At 42.2% G+C, this 16,555-nt stretch overlaps 1 protein-coding gene across 1 annotated transcript; it reads right to left on the reverse strand.

The window, feature by feature from the left end:
* Positions 1-314: 314 nt before the first annotated feature.
* LOC120583076 (putative zinc finger protein 727) lies at positions 315-16,053 on the reverse strand. The gene is made up of 5 exons (XM_039838410.1): positions 16,040-16,053; positions 7,457-7,568; positions 7,069-7,191; positions 790-916; positions 315-424 (listed from the first exon to the last, which is right to left on the reverse strand). The coding sequence occupies exons 3-5, from the start codon at positions 7,081-7,083 to the stop codon at positions 315-317; spliced, it is 252 nt and encodes an 83-aa protein (XP_039694344.1). The 5' UTR covers positions 7,084-7,191; positions 7,457-7,568; positions 16,040-16,053.
* Between the last annotated feature and the right edge of the window lie 502 nt (positions 16,054-16,555).

Below are 16,555 nucleotides of genomic sequence, written 5' to 3' on the forward strand. Positions count from 1 at the left end.
GCGAGCAAAGCTTCGTCTGTATTTACAGCCGCTCCCCAGTGCTAGCATCACCACCTCAGCTCCACCTCAGATCATCAGGTGTTAGATTCTCTTAGGAGCACTGGTCCCTGGTGCCAAAAAGGTTGGGGACCATTGCTTTAGACACCAGAAGTGCACGGTCAGTGCCAGAGAGGAGCCGTCCGTCTGTGGCAGCATCGGAAGCAAACCTCATCCTCTCGAAACTCATTTCCACTGAAGCAGAGCCTCCTCCACCATACATCAAGGTCTGGCTTCCTCAGTGACCTTGGCCCTCTCCTCTGTGTCACCTGCGCCCTTCATTCCCACCTACCTGGGTGGACGGATATTGTCTTTTTTCTCTTCAAATCCCAGGGCTCCTTCATTTGCTTTAAATAGGTGACAAGGTCTGGTTTAAAAACAGCAAGACCTGTTTATTAGGAAAAGAAACATGAGTCTTGACAGAGATTCTCCAATATCTAATCCAATATTGTGCTCAAGTGAAAAGAGAGAACTATGCAGAATATTAGAATATTCTAGAAATGATTTCTCAAAATACTGTTTCTGACAGCACCTTTATTATACTAGACAACATTTAAAGTTTTCACATTCTGAGTTTCACTTCCAAGTATATCATCAAGCCTTTTTTTCTAAACCAGCAAACTCCAATTTGTTCCTTGAGAGCAGGGACCTGAAACTGTCATACAAAGCTGAAGCTCCCTGGAGACACTGTACTAATGAAGGAAACAAAACTCTGTTGGTGAAGTAGAAATTCTGTAACGAAGTCAACCTCACCCAGGAAGACCAGGTTCTTATAGTTCTTCAACATCACATCCATGTACAATTCCTGCTGAGCTGAGTCCAGGCATTCCCACTCCTCCTGAGAGAATTCTATGGCCACATCTGTGAATGTCAATAGTCTCTGAAATAAAAGACAGATTTACCAAGTGGCCATAGGCAGAGTTCATAAAGTGACCCAATATGAAAATGGAGTTAAGAGAACCAGTTTGACCCAGGAGAGTATCCTGAATTATCCAGTAAGATCATTACTGACACAGTAATACTCCCTAGTATATTTTCCAACTCTGAGAAAACAGGACGACATATGATCTATAAAATGACTGTAGAGACTTCACTTTTCTGAAAGATACATTTTAAAAATTAAGACATTAGCATTATAGGTATATAGTTTTGAGTGTTGTATCTGTATCACATAGAAAAATGGTTGTATATATCTTAGATGGAAAAGTCATGGTGAGTTAGATGGGTAAAATATTTCTCAAATTTTAATGTGTGCAGCAATAAACTGGAGATTTTGGAAAAATGCAGATTCTGATTCAGGAGTGGTGAGGTGGGGTGTGATTTTCCACATTTTTAACAATCTCACTTTTAAATACTGAGGCCAATTACTCTGGCACATGTACCACAATTTTGAATATCACAGAGGAAGAAAACAGAAGATTCATACAGGCCTTTGAACTGAAAGAGTTTAACGGAATTTACAGGTCGCAAGGAATAGTAAGCATAGGAACCACAATCTTTTTTAAAAACGTATTGCGGTCAAGATGGCTGAGTAGGAAAGCACTGTACTTCACCAATGACCACATCGAAATTACAAAGAATCTACAGAACAATCATCATTGAAAACTTCTTGAAGACTATCTGAACAGAAGTTCCACAACTAAAGATATAAAGAACAAGCCACCTCGAGACTGGTAGTAGAACAGACGCAAAACGGTCTGGTCTAACACCCATGAGTGGCGGTAAGAATCAAGAGGTATATCTTGGAAAAGAGGTCCACTCTGAGGAGCGAGAGGCCCCAGCCCCACACCAGACACCCCAGCCCACGCTTCCAGTACCAGGCTGGGAAAACCAGCAGGGACTGCAGCTAGATGAGATGGAGGGCTGCTGGAGTCTCAGGTGTTCCCCTCAAAAGGTCAGTGCTTGGAATGAGTGAGGGACTCACTAGCTCTGAGCATCAGTGCTGGGGCAAGAGCTTGAAAAGCACCACAGACATACAGAGAGGAGTTGAATTGCCTGGCTTCAAGTGAAGCTAACAGGGCAGCTGACAGGCGCCACTGTCCCTTTGTTGAGTCCTTCCCCCAAAGAGCAGGCAAGTGGTCACCATTAATCCTATGCTGAGTCCACCACAGTTCCTCTATGGAGCGCCCCCCGCCACAATCCACAAAGCCTGAAGGGCTGGGCAGGCGAAAAGTCTGAGTTACCATCAACCTGGCTAATGCAGTATTTCCTGCCCTGGTGATTCCCTGAAACCCTGCCACACTCAACTTGTTGGTCCACCCAAGTCACTGCCAGCAGCTTTTGCATAGAACCAGCATGTGTCAGCTCCACACTCAAAAAGCCCCAGAACCAACACATCATGACCAGCTTCAGAAAACATCCAAGCACCACCCAACCACCTCCACAAACAACACACCTAAAAGATAGATTCAGTAAGCACCAGAATCCTGCTAAAGTGAATACTATTCCGTGAGGTCAGCCCTTGTACAACAACAGCTCATCTAGTGTAGTGATGGCCAACCCTCACAGCCAATCAACATGAGGGTCCATCCCTTGCACTGATATGCCAACAGCAATCAAAGCTGAACTACAACAGGAAGGCACACGCAACCCACACAAGGGACATGCCTGGAGCACCAGAGTCAAGTGACCAGGGAGACTACGCCAGTGTGCTCCAAAGGACACCTACTACAAAAGGCCACTCTACCACAACTGGGAGGTATACCAGGTCTACCAAATACACAGAAACGAATACAGCAAGTCGCCCAAAATGAAGAAACAAAGAACATGTCCCAAATGAAATAACAGAAAACTCCAGAAAAAACCTGAACAAAATAGAGACAAGCAATCTACTAGATGCAGAGCTCAGAACAATGGTTATAAGAACACTCAGTTACCTTAGGAGAGGAGTAGATGAATGCAGTGAGAACTTTAACAAAGAGACAGAAAACATAAAAATGGCGATGAAAATATTTAAAGTAAGCCAGTCAGAAATGAAGACTACAATAACTAAAATGAAGAATACATTAGAAGGAATCAACAATAGATTAGATGAGGCAGATGATCGAATCCATGACTTGGAAAACAGGTAGTGGAAAACACCCAACTGGATCAGCAAAAAGAAAAAACAATCCAAAATTATGAGGAGAGTTTAAGGCTGCGGTCCCCAACCTTTTTGGCACCAGGGACCAGGGCTCCTATGAGAATCTAACGCTTGATGACCTGAGGTAGAGCTGAGGTGGTGATAGCGCTGGGGAGGGAGCAGCTGTGAATACAGATGAAGCTTCATTCACTCGTCCACCAATCACCTCCTGTTGTATGGCTCACTTCCAAATAGGCCACAGAATGGTACTGGTCCATGGCCCAGGGGTTATGGATGCCTGGTTTAAGGGACCAGTGGGACAACATCAAGTGTACCAACATTCGCATCATTAAGTTGCCAGAAATAAAAGAGAACAAGGAACTGAAAACCTATTTGAAGAAATAATGGCAGAAAACTGCCCTAAACTGGCAGAGGAAATAGACATACAAGTCTAGAAAGTGCAGAGTCCCAAACAAGATGAACCCAAAGAGGCCCACACCGAGACACATCATAATTAAAAGGCCAAAGGTTAAAAACAAAGAGAGACTCTTAAAAGCAGCAAGAGATAAGCAATTAGTTACCTACAAGTAAGCTCCCATAAAATTGTCAGCTGATTACTCAACAGAAACTTTGCAGGCCAGAAAGGATTGGCAAGAAATATTAAACATGATGAAAAGGACCTGAAACCAAGATCACTCTACCCAACAAGGCTATCATTTAGAGTTGAAGGACAGATAAAGAGCTTCCCAGACAAGAAAAAACTAAAGGAGTCCATCACCGCCAAGTCAGTATTACAAGAAATGTTAAAAGGACAAGGAGAAAGAAAGAGGAAGAAGGAAAAAGAAGAAAAAAGAATATAAAAAAAGGGCAATAATTACATATCTATAAGTAATACTATAAATGTAAATTAATTAAATGCTCTAATCAAAAAACATAGGGTGACTGAATGGATAAAGAAAACACTACCCTTACTTATGCTGCCTACAAGAAATTGACTTCCTATCGAAAGACACAAACAGGCTGAAAGAAAAGTAATGGAAAAAAGATATTTCATGCAAATGTAAACAAAGAAAAAGCTGAGGAAGCAATATTTATATCAGACAAAATAAATTTTAAAACAAAGGCTGCAACAAGAGACAAAGCAGAACCCAGCAATTCCTTTAGGTCCATCCATGCTGTTTCTTATCCGAAGAAACCAAAAACACTCATTTGAAGAGACATATGCAACCCTATGTTCACTGCAGCATTATTTACAAAAGCCAAGATATAGAAGCAATCTAATTGTCCATCAGTAGATGACAGGTAAAAAAGACATGGTACATATCTACAACGAAATATACTCAGCCCTAAAAAAGACTGAAATCTTATCATTTGAAACAGCATGGATGGACCTAAAGGACATTATGCTAAGTAAAATGATTAGGACAGAGAAAAACAAATACCATATGATCTCACTTATATGTGGAATCTAAAAAAACAAAATATGTGAACAAAAACAGAAACAAATGTACAGGACACAGAGAACAAACCAGTGATTGCCGGATGGTGGTTGAGCTGATGAATGAAAAAGGTGAAGGGATTAAGAAGTACAAATTGGTAGCTACAAATAGTCACGGAAATATAAAGTATAGTATAGGGAATATACTTAATATTGTAATAACTGTACGGTGTAAGGTGAGTACTCAACTCATCAGGATGATCACTTCGTAAGTTATATAAATCTCTATTCACTATGTTGTACACCTAAAATAAGTAAAATATTATATGTCACCTGTAATTTAAAAATAAAAAATTATTTTAAAAAAGAAATTAAAAATATGCTAGATATTGTTCTAATAGTTCTTATATGTTAATTCATAATACACATAGGTGATGAGAATAATATTATTCTGTTTTCTTCTGTGAAACATCCAGTATACGGTACAGCCTGATTTTACTCCAAACTTTTTACAATTTTTCAAAACAACACAGACTAAAACAGAGACAACCTTCATGAATGTTCATAGCAGTTTCTGTAACTAAGAATAGAAACAAGAAGAAAAAAAAGACTCAATGTTAACATTTATGCACAGTCAAAAATGGGAACTATGTACATATTAAATGTCATACAGAGGACACGGTTCCATAGTGTAGCGGTTAGCACGTCTGCTTTACACGCAGAAGGTCCTGGGTTCGTGCCCCAGTGCGAGCCACAATCCATAGTCTACCATGCCACCCTGAACAAGCCCGATGTCTGATCTCAGAAGCTAAGCAGGGTCGGGCCTGGTTAGTACTTGGATGGGAGACTACCTGGGAAGACCAGGTGCTGTAGGCATAAATAATAATAAATAATAAAATAATAAATTAATTAAATAAATGTCATACCGAAAATTTTACAAGTAATATCAACATTATTTTCAAGTGTGTTAGTCTCAAAAATCTCTTTGTAGATAAACTCATAAGGGAGATGAACACATACGATGATATAAGTTTAAGCTACTGTTTCTTAGTCTTTTATAACTTTGAAATTTTTTCCTTATCCTTTGTGCTGAGCATTATTTTAGCAATTTAACACAGTTGAACATCCATTAATAATAATTCTTGTAAATTTTCTGCAAATACAAAGAAGCGGTAAAGAAGAGTATGTCTGTGACATGGCTGGGGAATATAATGAAAACTTACAGGTCCAACGCCTGATTAAAGTGCCAATTTCCAAAGGCCCATGTCCACAGTAAAACAAAAGTGAGAGCCTTCATTTTGCAAAGTAACTACAAAGAAAAACTAAGAAGGAAAGGAAGTTTCCGGACGAAATGTGATGGTTTATGCTTTTCTCTCAACATATCCAAGACCCTTATTAGTGAGAAAAAAATATAAACTTAATAGTGAAGAGAGCACCTGAACCAAGGGAAAATCAGGTGTAATAGAAGTGACATTAGCTGACTGAAGCATCATCTCTGCTAACATCAGTTTTACACATATTTCAATCCACATATACTTTCCATATTCTGTAAATCTGACAGTGTAATAGTTCTTTCTTGCCAATGTAGTGAGCGAGTCTCTTCTAATATTCTTCTCTTTTGGAACTTTCTGAGCTATTCTGATTAATGTCATCCTGCTTAAACGCATTTTCTCAGCCCTGTTCTACAGAGCTGATGTTGCATCCAGATGAATCTAAAACCTATATTTCCCTTCTTCACCGATATCCTAGCGTCTGACCTCATCCAACAGGAATCTTGGGTATCAATGCCTTCCCACGTTGATCTGTCACAAAGAAATGTTTCAATAGTTGAAGGTGTAGGGGTTCAGAAAGAGATATCCTAAGATGTGACTCAATGGTATGTGGATTATTTTGAGCTAAAGGCAACCCAGACCCTGTGGGCTCAAGAGAAACTTCCGTTCCCCTCGCCCCCTCTACAGTCTAGAAGCATTTAAATCAGGAGCCTGGCCCATGCTCAGTTAAAAGCAGAAATGGCTGTCTACCCATCTACATGGGCGGACAAAATAATGATTACTGAGCACAGGCCCTCCCTGCAACGACCTACTGAAGCCACGGGTGCATTACCTCATCCCAGGCTCAGAAAGTCTCATCTACCCATGTTCCTTCCCTTTCTGTCAATGAACTTCTCCTGCATGTGGGGTTCCCATACATATGAGTGTGATAAATTTGGATGTTTTTTCTTACTAATCTCTCTCAAGTCTATCTGATCATTAGATTAGCTGAAAGAACCTTGAAGGTAGAGGAAAGTTTCTTTCTCCCTCCAAAAGGTCAAAAATTCATAGCGAGAATTCTTTGTGTGCTGCAGGGGGCCTGGATGGAAAGAATGGAGAGAGGGCTCTGGGACGAAGGAGAGATTACTCTACAGAGCTGACCCTGACAATCATAAGAAGAAAAGGAATAAAAAACAAGCACTTAAAAACAACCTCGCTAAAGAGGAACATCAGAAATCCAGAATTAAAGGTTTCCAACCTCTGACCCGGGACAGAACGGTTACCTGTGAAGCAGCCATTGTGTCTGCGTCCTCCAGCTCTGGGCTGTTTTCTCAGGCTGTGTCTGCTTCCACCACACTCACAGGCAGAAGGACCTTGAACTGCTGAAAAGGCCACCCTCTCCAGTCCTGTGTCACAGGAAAGATTCAGGAATAATGAACTCCTACATGAAGACCGAAATGTGAGTTTTTTCCTGTCTCCATGCTCCCTGCTCCCCGCCACCACATGCACAAATTCCGCCACAGCAACAAGAATGTGGGCTGCTCTCCTACCCCTCACAACCCCAACAGAGCACCCAGCTACAACTCGCCACCCCACACACGCCAATAATAATAATAATACACACAGTCTGCCCTCAACGTGTCCTCCAGCCCCGCCACACCCTGGTCTCACCTCAGAATCACCTGAAACACAGGTTAAAACAATAACGCTCCACCCAGACCAGATGATCAACTCTGTGGGGGAGGGTGTAGGTGATGTTAATTCTTAAAACTCCTCTTGTGATCTAACAGGAAACCAGACAGGAACGTTTAGCTAAGAGTCTCCTCTGAAGCTTTAAAGTGTATACAGATCCCTTGGGGATCAGGGCCCCACTCTAAGTTACGATTCCGCAGTTCTGCAGTGGGGCCCATGAAATGGCATCTTTAACTAATTCCCGGTGGTGCAGATGTTAGTCCCTCAGGCTGTTTTCAGTAGAGCCGGGCTAAGATGACAGACTCAGGACACCTGAGACCACTGAGGGACTGGGAAAGGCACTTCTAAAAGACCAGGCTCCCTGCGGGGATTTCAAGGGGCGTGGCTGGTGTTACATAGGGCTCAGGTGGGGAGGGGGAGTGTAGGAGGATGACGTGGAGGCACCAGCGCTCTGTGAGGCACCTGCCCTCAGAATTCTTCCCAAACTACCCTGAGTCCTGGAGTCCTCGCCCCCTTCCCTTCCCATGGGCCACACAGAATAACAGGACAATCCACCGTTTGATCTTCTGCACCCAGGTGAGTGGAGTTTCCATTCCCAGGAGACCAGCAGCAACAGCAAGGTATTTAATCATAGCTTTGATGAAATGAACCAAAGGAGCAGTGGAAGAGAGATCACAAGTTGTGATGGAAACCAGACAGAAGCCTTTGAAAATGATGCCATGCATGCGTATTTGATAATACATAAAGGAAATCATGATGCGTTAGTATTAAAGCAGATTAAAACTGAATTAACAATCAAGATTTTTTTCTTTGTTGCTTGTGTGTGTGTGTATGAGTGTGTGTGTGGAATTTTATGAACTGTGGTGACACAAGATGGATGTCCCCTGCCTCCACTTTAGGTACCTGTATTTTCTTACATCTTTAAGGTACACTTTTTGAATGCTTATTTATTTTTTAAATAATCTTTGAATGGTTTGAATCATTTAACATCTTTGACGCTCCACACATGACTGTAATTTGAATTTTTAAGCCTGTTTTAAAAGTAATTATAGGTTCACAGCAAAATTGAAAGAAAATCTTTCCAGAGCAAATATCTCCCAAAGTAAATCTTTCCAAAATACAGTACAGCAGAATCTTTTTAACAGAATTTTTACATACACTAATTAACTAGAGGGACAATGGGGAGGGGTATTCCTGGATCCCAGCAACCAAGGCATCATCTGAACAAAGACACAGCCCTGATTTAGATGCCACCTGAGGCAAAGTAGGAGAGTGATGAACTCCCTGGCTCCTCTACCCTCTCCAGTATCGGCGAGGACCTACCTGTGCCTATACCTGAATAGGCTAGGGAGTGTCCCTATGTATATTACAGAGCAGGCGACAGGCACACAATGAGTCAGAGAAATTACACGCAAATGAGAGGCAGAGATTTTGAGACAGAAAAGCCACTGCCAGTTTGCCCTGCCAGGTGGGCAACTCAGACAGGGTGGATGACCGACCCATAAGAACTCTCTCCAGTACGGTCCATCTCTGTCCCACCAGACAGAGTCGCACATTCTCTGTCCTGGTAAGTTCTGGGACTATGTTACTTCCCACCACTCGGAAGTCAGGGTCTGCTTCAGGTGGCCTCTTGCCCCGTAGATTCTCAGTTTCCACCAATATGCCCAAGGTTCTGCTTCTTCCTCTGCCACGAAATGACAAGTGCGAGCTCCCAAAAGGGTTGAACCACAAAGGTTACACTGACTAGTCACAGTGAAATGAAGTACACTTTTATGAAATCACTTCTTTCAGAAATAAAATCACTATCCCGGGAGAGACGTGCACCGTCACGTTCACTGCAGCATTACTGACAACAGCCGAGACGTCGATATGACCTAAGTGTCTCTCACCTGGTGAATAAAGAAATGGGATATATGCATATGTGTGAGTGTGTACACACACACCAACACACACTGGAATACTATTCAGCAATAAAAGGAAAGGCTTCTGTTTGCAATAAAAATGGACCTTGAGGGCATTATGCTACATGAAATAAGTCACACGGAAAAAGACATACTATATGACATATGTGGAATCTAAAACAACCAACTCAGAAACAAATATCTGACTTGTGGTACCTTGATGGGGGTGGGCGATGGTGGGGAGGTGCAGGAGTCAATTGGGTGACAGGGGTCAAAAGGTACAAACTTCCAGTTGTGAGATAAATAGGTGCCAGCATTGTAATCTACTACATGACGACTACTTATCAATACTGTGCTTTATTCCCCCCTTAGCCTTGGCTTTCCATGGCTTTCGTTACACGCCCTGAAACCGAGGTCTGAAAATGTTAAATGAAATAGCTGAGAAACAATTTAAAAGATATTTTAAGAGAGAGACTACATTCACACAACTTTAATTACACTATATTATTAGAACTGCTCTATTCTATTAGCAGTTATTGTTACTCTCTTACTGAACCTAATTTAGAAATTAAATTTTATTGCAGATATGTAAGTATAGGGAAAGAATAGTATATATAGGCTTGATTACTATCTGCAGTTTCAGGCATCCACTGGGGGTCCTGGAACAAATTCCCTGCTGATAAGGGAGGACTACCGTATTGTCTATTTCAAAGGTGCTAAGAGACTAGATTTTAAAAGCTCTCATTACAAGGAAAGATACTGTAACTATGTGAGGCAATAGATGTTAACTAAATTTAAGGTGGCAATCATTTCACAATATACAGATGTCAAATCATTGTTATATACCTTAATCTTACTCCATGTTATATGTCAACATCATCTCTATTAAAATGAGAAAAAAATATTTTAAACCCCAGTCTAATTTAAAAATAAAATGCTCAAAAAAATAAGTAAAAAAAACCCGACAGCTTCCTTCAGATAATTTCATAAAGCCAAAGAGAAATTAAAATTTAAAAGAATAAGTGTATATTTCATCTCTCCAGATGAGAACCATTAACCAAGGGCGCCCTTTACTCAGTGGCTCCTCCCCTGACAAAACAGATGACGCTGCCTGGGATCTGGTACACCTCTTTTTCACCGAAGGACAATTGACAAGTACATTTATCTATAAAAATAAGAGCCAGATTTTAAATTTTAATCAATATGTAACCAAGTTAAATTAATTTATGGTAAACATACTTTCCCAGTAATGCATGATTGCCTTCTTTCCTCTAAGTATTTTAAAATGAAAATTTTTTGGCATTTAAAAAATTAAGTAAAATGCATTTCTAAGTCCCCTTAAAACAACTTCAAAAGTTGTCAACATTTTCCCAGTCTTATATCATCTGTTTCAAGATTCCCCCTTTGGGTAGGGCAGGGGACAGAGCAAAACACTTTAATGTATATTCTAGAAGCTTGTCAAAATATGAGGTTGTTCATTAATCATATATTATTGGTATGCCTTAAAAATTCACTCATAAATAATCCTAGATTTAAAGTCACCAAAAACTTCTATACTCTTATGCAAAATTATTTGCAAATACTTAATATCACTTAATGGCCCATTCATATCCACATTCTCCAAATGACCCACGAATGTATTTTTATTGCAGTTCTCACCACTGTTTTAGTGGGGTAAGGAGGTAACATGAAGTCTACCCTTCCACTGGACTTTTAAGTGCACGATACAACAGTGTTAACCGCAGGCACAATGCTGCCCGGCAGGTCTCTACAGCTCATTCCTCTCGTAGAATCAAAGTTTGTACCTTCTGAATAGCAACTCCCATCTCCCATCCCCGGCCTCTGGCAGCACCATTCTAATCTCTGTTCCTGTGAGTGTGACTATACTGTTGAGTGTCTGAAACTGGATTTATACAAGGTTTACACATTAAACTTACTTATTATGACCCATAAGCTTAAAAATCTATAAATGTAACACTCATTATGAAATTTAAAGGGAGGAAATATGATCAAATTAATACAGATGAGCCCCAAAATGTGATAGCGTCTAACAAACATAATTATTATGAAAGGAACTGAAAAACAAATACTGGAACACCGCAGATTCACTACAATAAAACCTTACAGGAGCCATGGGTCTTCGCGGTGAAATTTATCCTTTTAGGTGCGGATAAACGGATCAACAGACCCAAGTCATTATTTCTCAATAACATTATTCTGGCCTTTTTCACCCAGAAAAGGTGAAGGGATTGAGGACAAAATGGCAGTTACAAAATAGTCCTAGGGATGTGACGTACAGCATAGGGAAAATAGTCAATAATACCGTAATAACTATTTATGACATCGATGGTTACCAGACTTACGGGGGACCATTCCGTAAGTTGTCGAAATGTCTAACCACTATGCTGCTCACTGAAACATATAATATTGAATGTCAACTCTAATAGAAACAAAATTGAAAAAAAACAACAACACTGTTCTGGTCGACATAACCAGTGTTCTGGGGAAAAATTAGTACACTTTCCTGCTGTGCGTATCTGTGCACCCAGACTTCCCGTCCTGATAAGGACTCCAGTTATTCTGCAGTGGGGCCCACCTTAAAGACCTAATTTTAACGTGACTGCCTCTTTAAAGATGCTATTCCACATAAAGTCGCATTCTAAGGCACTGGTGAGGACCTCAACATATGTCTTTTGAGGGACACAATTTAACCCATTAAAAATGTGTGTGAGAGCACGTGTATGCAATTTCATCACACGCGTAGCTTTGTGTAAGCACAACCACAAGCAAGACACTTGACTTGATCCCATCCTAACAACTCCCATCTCTAACCCCTGATAACCACTAATCTGTTCTACATAACAATGTAACTGAATTTAATTTTTATTTTATCCTTTTAAATAATTAATCATTTAAACCACAATCTGAGTTTTACTCAATATCCTTCATTTAACCCAATATATTTTAACCTAAAATGGCACCATTTCAACAGAGTCAATATTTTAAAAATTATTTAGTAAGGTATTCCCACATCCTTTCCCCTGACAGTGCATCTCAATTCAGACCCGCAAGTTCACAAGTTCTACAGTCACATGGGGCGAGTGGACAGGCCAGCAGTAATGTATGAACACGAAATGATTTTACTGGAATACGAGAGACTATGTTCTGTGAAAACTTGACCTTGTCAGTTTATCAAGGTTTTCTATGGCCAAGTATATAATTAGCTTTGTAACTGAACATGGTTTTAGGAAAATCACAATTTTTTTGGTAGGATCAGAGTTGAACCTTATTGTGGTGTTATTCAGTCTTTTGGTCCTTGTCATACTTATCTACTAGATCTGACAAGGTCCAAGAGGAATATTTTAAAAAGCTCTCACTATAAGTACATTTTTCTCAATTTCTTCCCTCATTTCCAATCATTTTGTAATTTATATTTAGTTTTGTGTGTCGTCTCTATTTACATTTATAACCATTCATTCACGCAACCAAAATTTATTAACCATTTCCTGAAGCCTGGCACTGGAGACGCATTACCGACAAGACCAAATCTGCATAGGTGGGGTCAACACGCTAATCAGGAGAGACATTAACATGTAAACAAATTTAAAGAGAAGAAATCTAAGTGTATAAAGCCCTATGCAGGCAAAACTGAAACAGGGTGACGGAATGTATTCGGAGCTGGAGGGCTGGAAAGTCACTGAAAGCTGGGAACAAGGGAACAGCGGCACAAAAGCCCTGAGGCAGGACCTTTCTGTCAGCACGGCTGAGGACAGTGAGGTGGCCCCTGTGCCTGCAGCTGAGCCAGCGAGGAGGAGAGGCCAGCAGCCCATCCAAGGCCACACAGACAGCACCCGGCAGGCCTTTCTTTCCTTCCCTGGCCCGGCTCTTCTCCGTAGTCCGCACACTCCTCACTCCCCCAGAATCCTCCACCCTGCTGTGCCCAAGGAATCCAGGGGCCTTGGGGACCACAACCCTGACGGCCACTCAGACCACCCTGCTGCTCCTCCGGCTGCCTGATGAAAGACAAGGAGGAAGACGTCCTACCCTGGGGAGTTGGGGAGCCAGTAGGATGGACAGTGGGGTGGGAAGGGCTGAGGAGGGTGAACAGAGACCCCAGTGGCCAACTCTGTGGGGCTGCAGTTGCCTCACCTCCAGTCCCCAGGACGTGCCACCCCTGTGGCTCGTGGAGCCCTGACTTGTCATGGTGAGTCCTTCACCAAACTGAGGACCCTGGACTTTGCATTTGTACTTATAATGCCTCAGTGACACAGGCCTTCTGCTGAAGTTTTCTACAAATCACTCGATTGAGAAGCTGGCACCATTATTACCCCATTTCTGAGGCTGAAACCAAGGCACAGAGAAGTCAATAATTTCCGAAAAGCCACACAGCTCATGACTGACAGAGCCTTTCGGTTCCAGCATCTGTGCCTTTCACTCTTCTGTCTCAGTGTCCTTAACTGTATAAAGATGCTAATAGTCCTTCTACCGCAGAGCTGTCTGTCGCCAGGTCAAGTGAAGAGACACCAGTATTTCCTTCCTCTTTTCTCTTTTCCAGGAAAGGATAAAATGATAAATACAGCCTCTGGTGAAACTTTGAAAAAGGGTCAACTATGGAGATATGCTGATCAAATTACTTCACCATGAATAGATGGGCTCTGTGGGAACAAAGTTTCACCTTGATCCAGTCCATCCTTCAATATTTTCAGAGAATGGACAAGAGAGACTTGAGCTTTGTTCTCCCCTCTGAATTAGTCAGCTAATTCAAGAAATCACAGAGGGGAGAACAAAGCTGCTGAATACTAGACTGACTCACTAAACTAGGTCCTGAATGTTAAGATCCCAGATGTCCTGCCCAATCGCACATTGACATGGCCTCACGTTATTTACTAAGTGCCAACGGATGTTTCAAAGTTAAAAAATTAAAAAGACTACCTTATATTTAGAAAAGAATGATAGAACTGGTTATGAGATGTCATCAAAGCTTATTTCAGAAGTTAATCATTACAAAATAACAGAAATTCAACAGACTAAGAGATATCTCAATAAACTTTTTTAAAAAAAGAAATGGAAGAGGCACAAAGAAAAAAGTAAATCCCCTCCCCGCCAAAAAGGGACAACTCTTTTAGTATTTCTTGGAAAAACATCATATAGTGACAGACTCAGTCATTTCTTGTCCCAGTTCACCTCCCTCTTGCCATCCCAGGAAATGAGAAGGGACCCATGACTGACTGAGACAAGTCTCTCCCCTCTGGCTGAATAAGGGTTGCAAATGGAAGCCATTTGGTGATGCAAACAATTATAAAATGCGCAAGCCTTATAAACTGGAGTTTTGCAATTGTCATTCTCATCTGTATAACTGAAACAATTCAGCAAATTTTAAATTAAACAGATTTTAAAGCCACAAGTCCATTTATCACAATTTAATCATCCACATCTCATCAAGTCACCACTCATCCAGATCTGGGTTCCCCTTCTTCCCCCACTATTATGTATTTCTGTCTATCAGTCTGTTTATGTCTCTCTTTCTTCTGTTTCTCTCCATTGTGTTCCTTTCCTGTTTCCCCTCTTTCCTCCCCTGGTCTTTCTCCCCTTTTCTCTATTCTTTCCCTACACCTATTCCGGTGACACTCTTGAAAGCTATTTCACCTTCAGTTGCAATTTCTTCCTAATCTTTCTGATTACTTCCCATCATCATATATTTCTGCGTCTCTCTTCCCCCTTCTCTGTGTCCTCTCTGCTCCCCGTTACATTCTTTCCTGTTGCAGCCCTTCTGCCAAAGCTTAGTGCTTTCTCCCTGGGCTCTGGCATCCCTACCCCCACTTTCTGTTGCTGCGCTTGGCTTCCCCAACTTTCTCCTAACCAGGCTCTCCGTCTGAAGTGCCTTGTCCTTTCTTGCCCCCTCTCCTGCTAACCAAGCGCCCCTCCCTTTTTGCTCCCCTTCATCTCTGTGGAGCTCCTCCTTTTCTTCTATATTTCCCTATTTTCTTTCTCCTCTTACTACTTTCCAGAGTTACTCTCTTTCACTCTCTCTTTACAAGTCCCTCCCACATATTCTATTTTACGGTCTCTTTATGGACTCCAGATTGACCTTTTCTTCCTCTCACTTGTCTCTCTCATTCTCTGTCTCTTCCACGTGATCGCCCTCACACCTTCGTTCTGCTCCTTTTCTGGCCTTCCCTTCATAGTCACCGCTTCCACAAAGCCACTCCCCGCGTGGGGGTAGTACCTGTAATTGTGGTACCCCGTGGTCTTCCTTCCTAAACCCCGCCCGCCCGAAAAGTGTGCTCTTCCTGGGCTTTGAGCCTTCTTGAATGGGGGGATGAGGGGAGTCTTAGGAAAATGGGGTTGGGGTAGGTCTGCAGCATCCCAGACCAAGGAGGAGTCAGGGCCTCCATGAGCTGAGAGTGGAGGGGCTAGGGGAAGGGGCACAAAGGGTTTGAACCCATCTTCGAGAGTTTTAAATGGCGTGGGTTGGGAGGGCTGGCCTATGAAGGGTTTTAAGCAGGAAAACGCGGCAGCCGTTGTTTAATGGCACGAAAGCGGAAAGACCACACACCAGACAGCCTCAGAAAGATTTTACCCGGAAAAAAACGCGGACCCGTTTCCCGACGGAGACCATGCGGTCAAGGTTCGGACCTCTCTCCAAGAGGAGGTGACTCACCGGTTCGAGGCGCGGGTGTGTGGATTTAAGGGTTGGAGACAACATCCATATACCGCAGGCTTCATGTGTGTAGCACTGTGGACTGAGACACTCATGTTTTAACCAGAAAGATCCAAAGGCACAGACGGCATCGTACCTGCCATTCCGTGATAGGCGTTTCCGGGTCTGTAAGAAACTGCGCGTGCGCACTGCCGGAAACGACGGGGCGGGTAGGGGTCTGGGCGGAGCATTTCCCGCCGTGAGTGCGGATTGAACAGCGGCTGGACCTAGGCGGAGACCACGAGAGGCTGGGGCGGGGCGGAGTTTAAGATGGGCGGGGCTGGAAGTTAGGAGGGGCGAGGCCCTGAAGGTGGATGGGGAGTGCGGGGCCAGTAAAGGGGCGGGGCCTGGGCTCACCTCCGCTTATCTCTTTAGGTTGAGGTTATTTTCTGAGTTTGTAACCTATTGATTTTCTTTCCTGTCCTCATAGAGCAGGGCTATTCCCTGCCTACTTTAAATTGATGTTTCAAACAGTTT

Source organism: Pteropus medius, unplaced genomic scaffold (assembly GCF_902729225.1).
Source record: "Pteropus medius unplaced genomic scaffold, Ma_sr-lr_union100, whole genome shotgun sequence".
In the NCBI taxonomy this organism is placed as follows: Eukaryota; Metazoa; Chordata; class Mammalia; order Chiroptera; family Pteropodidae; genus Pteropus; species Pteropus medius.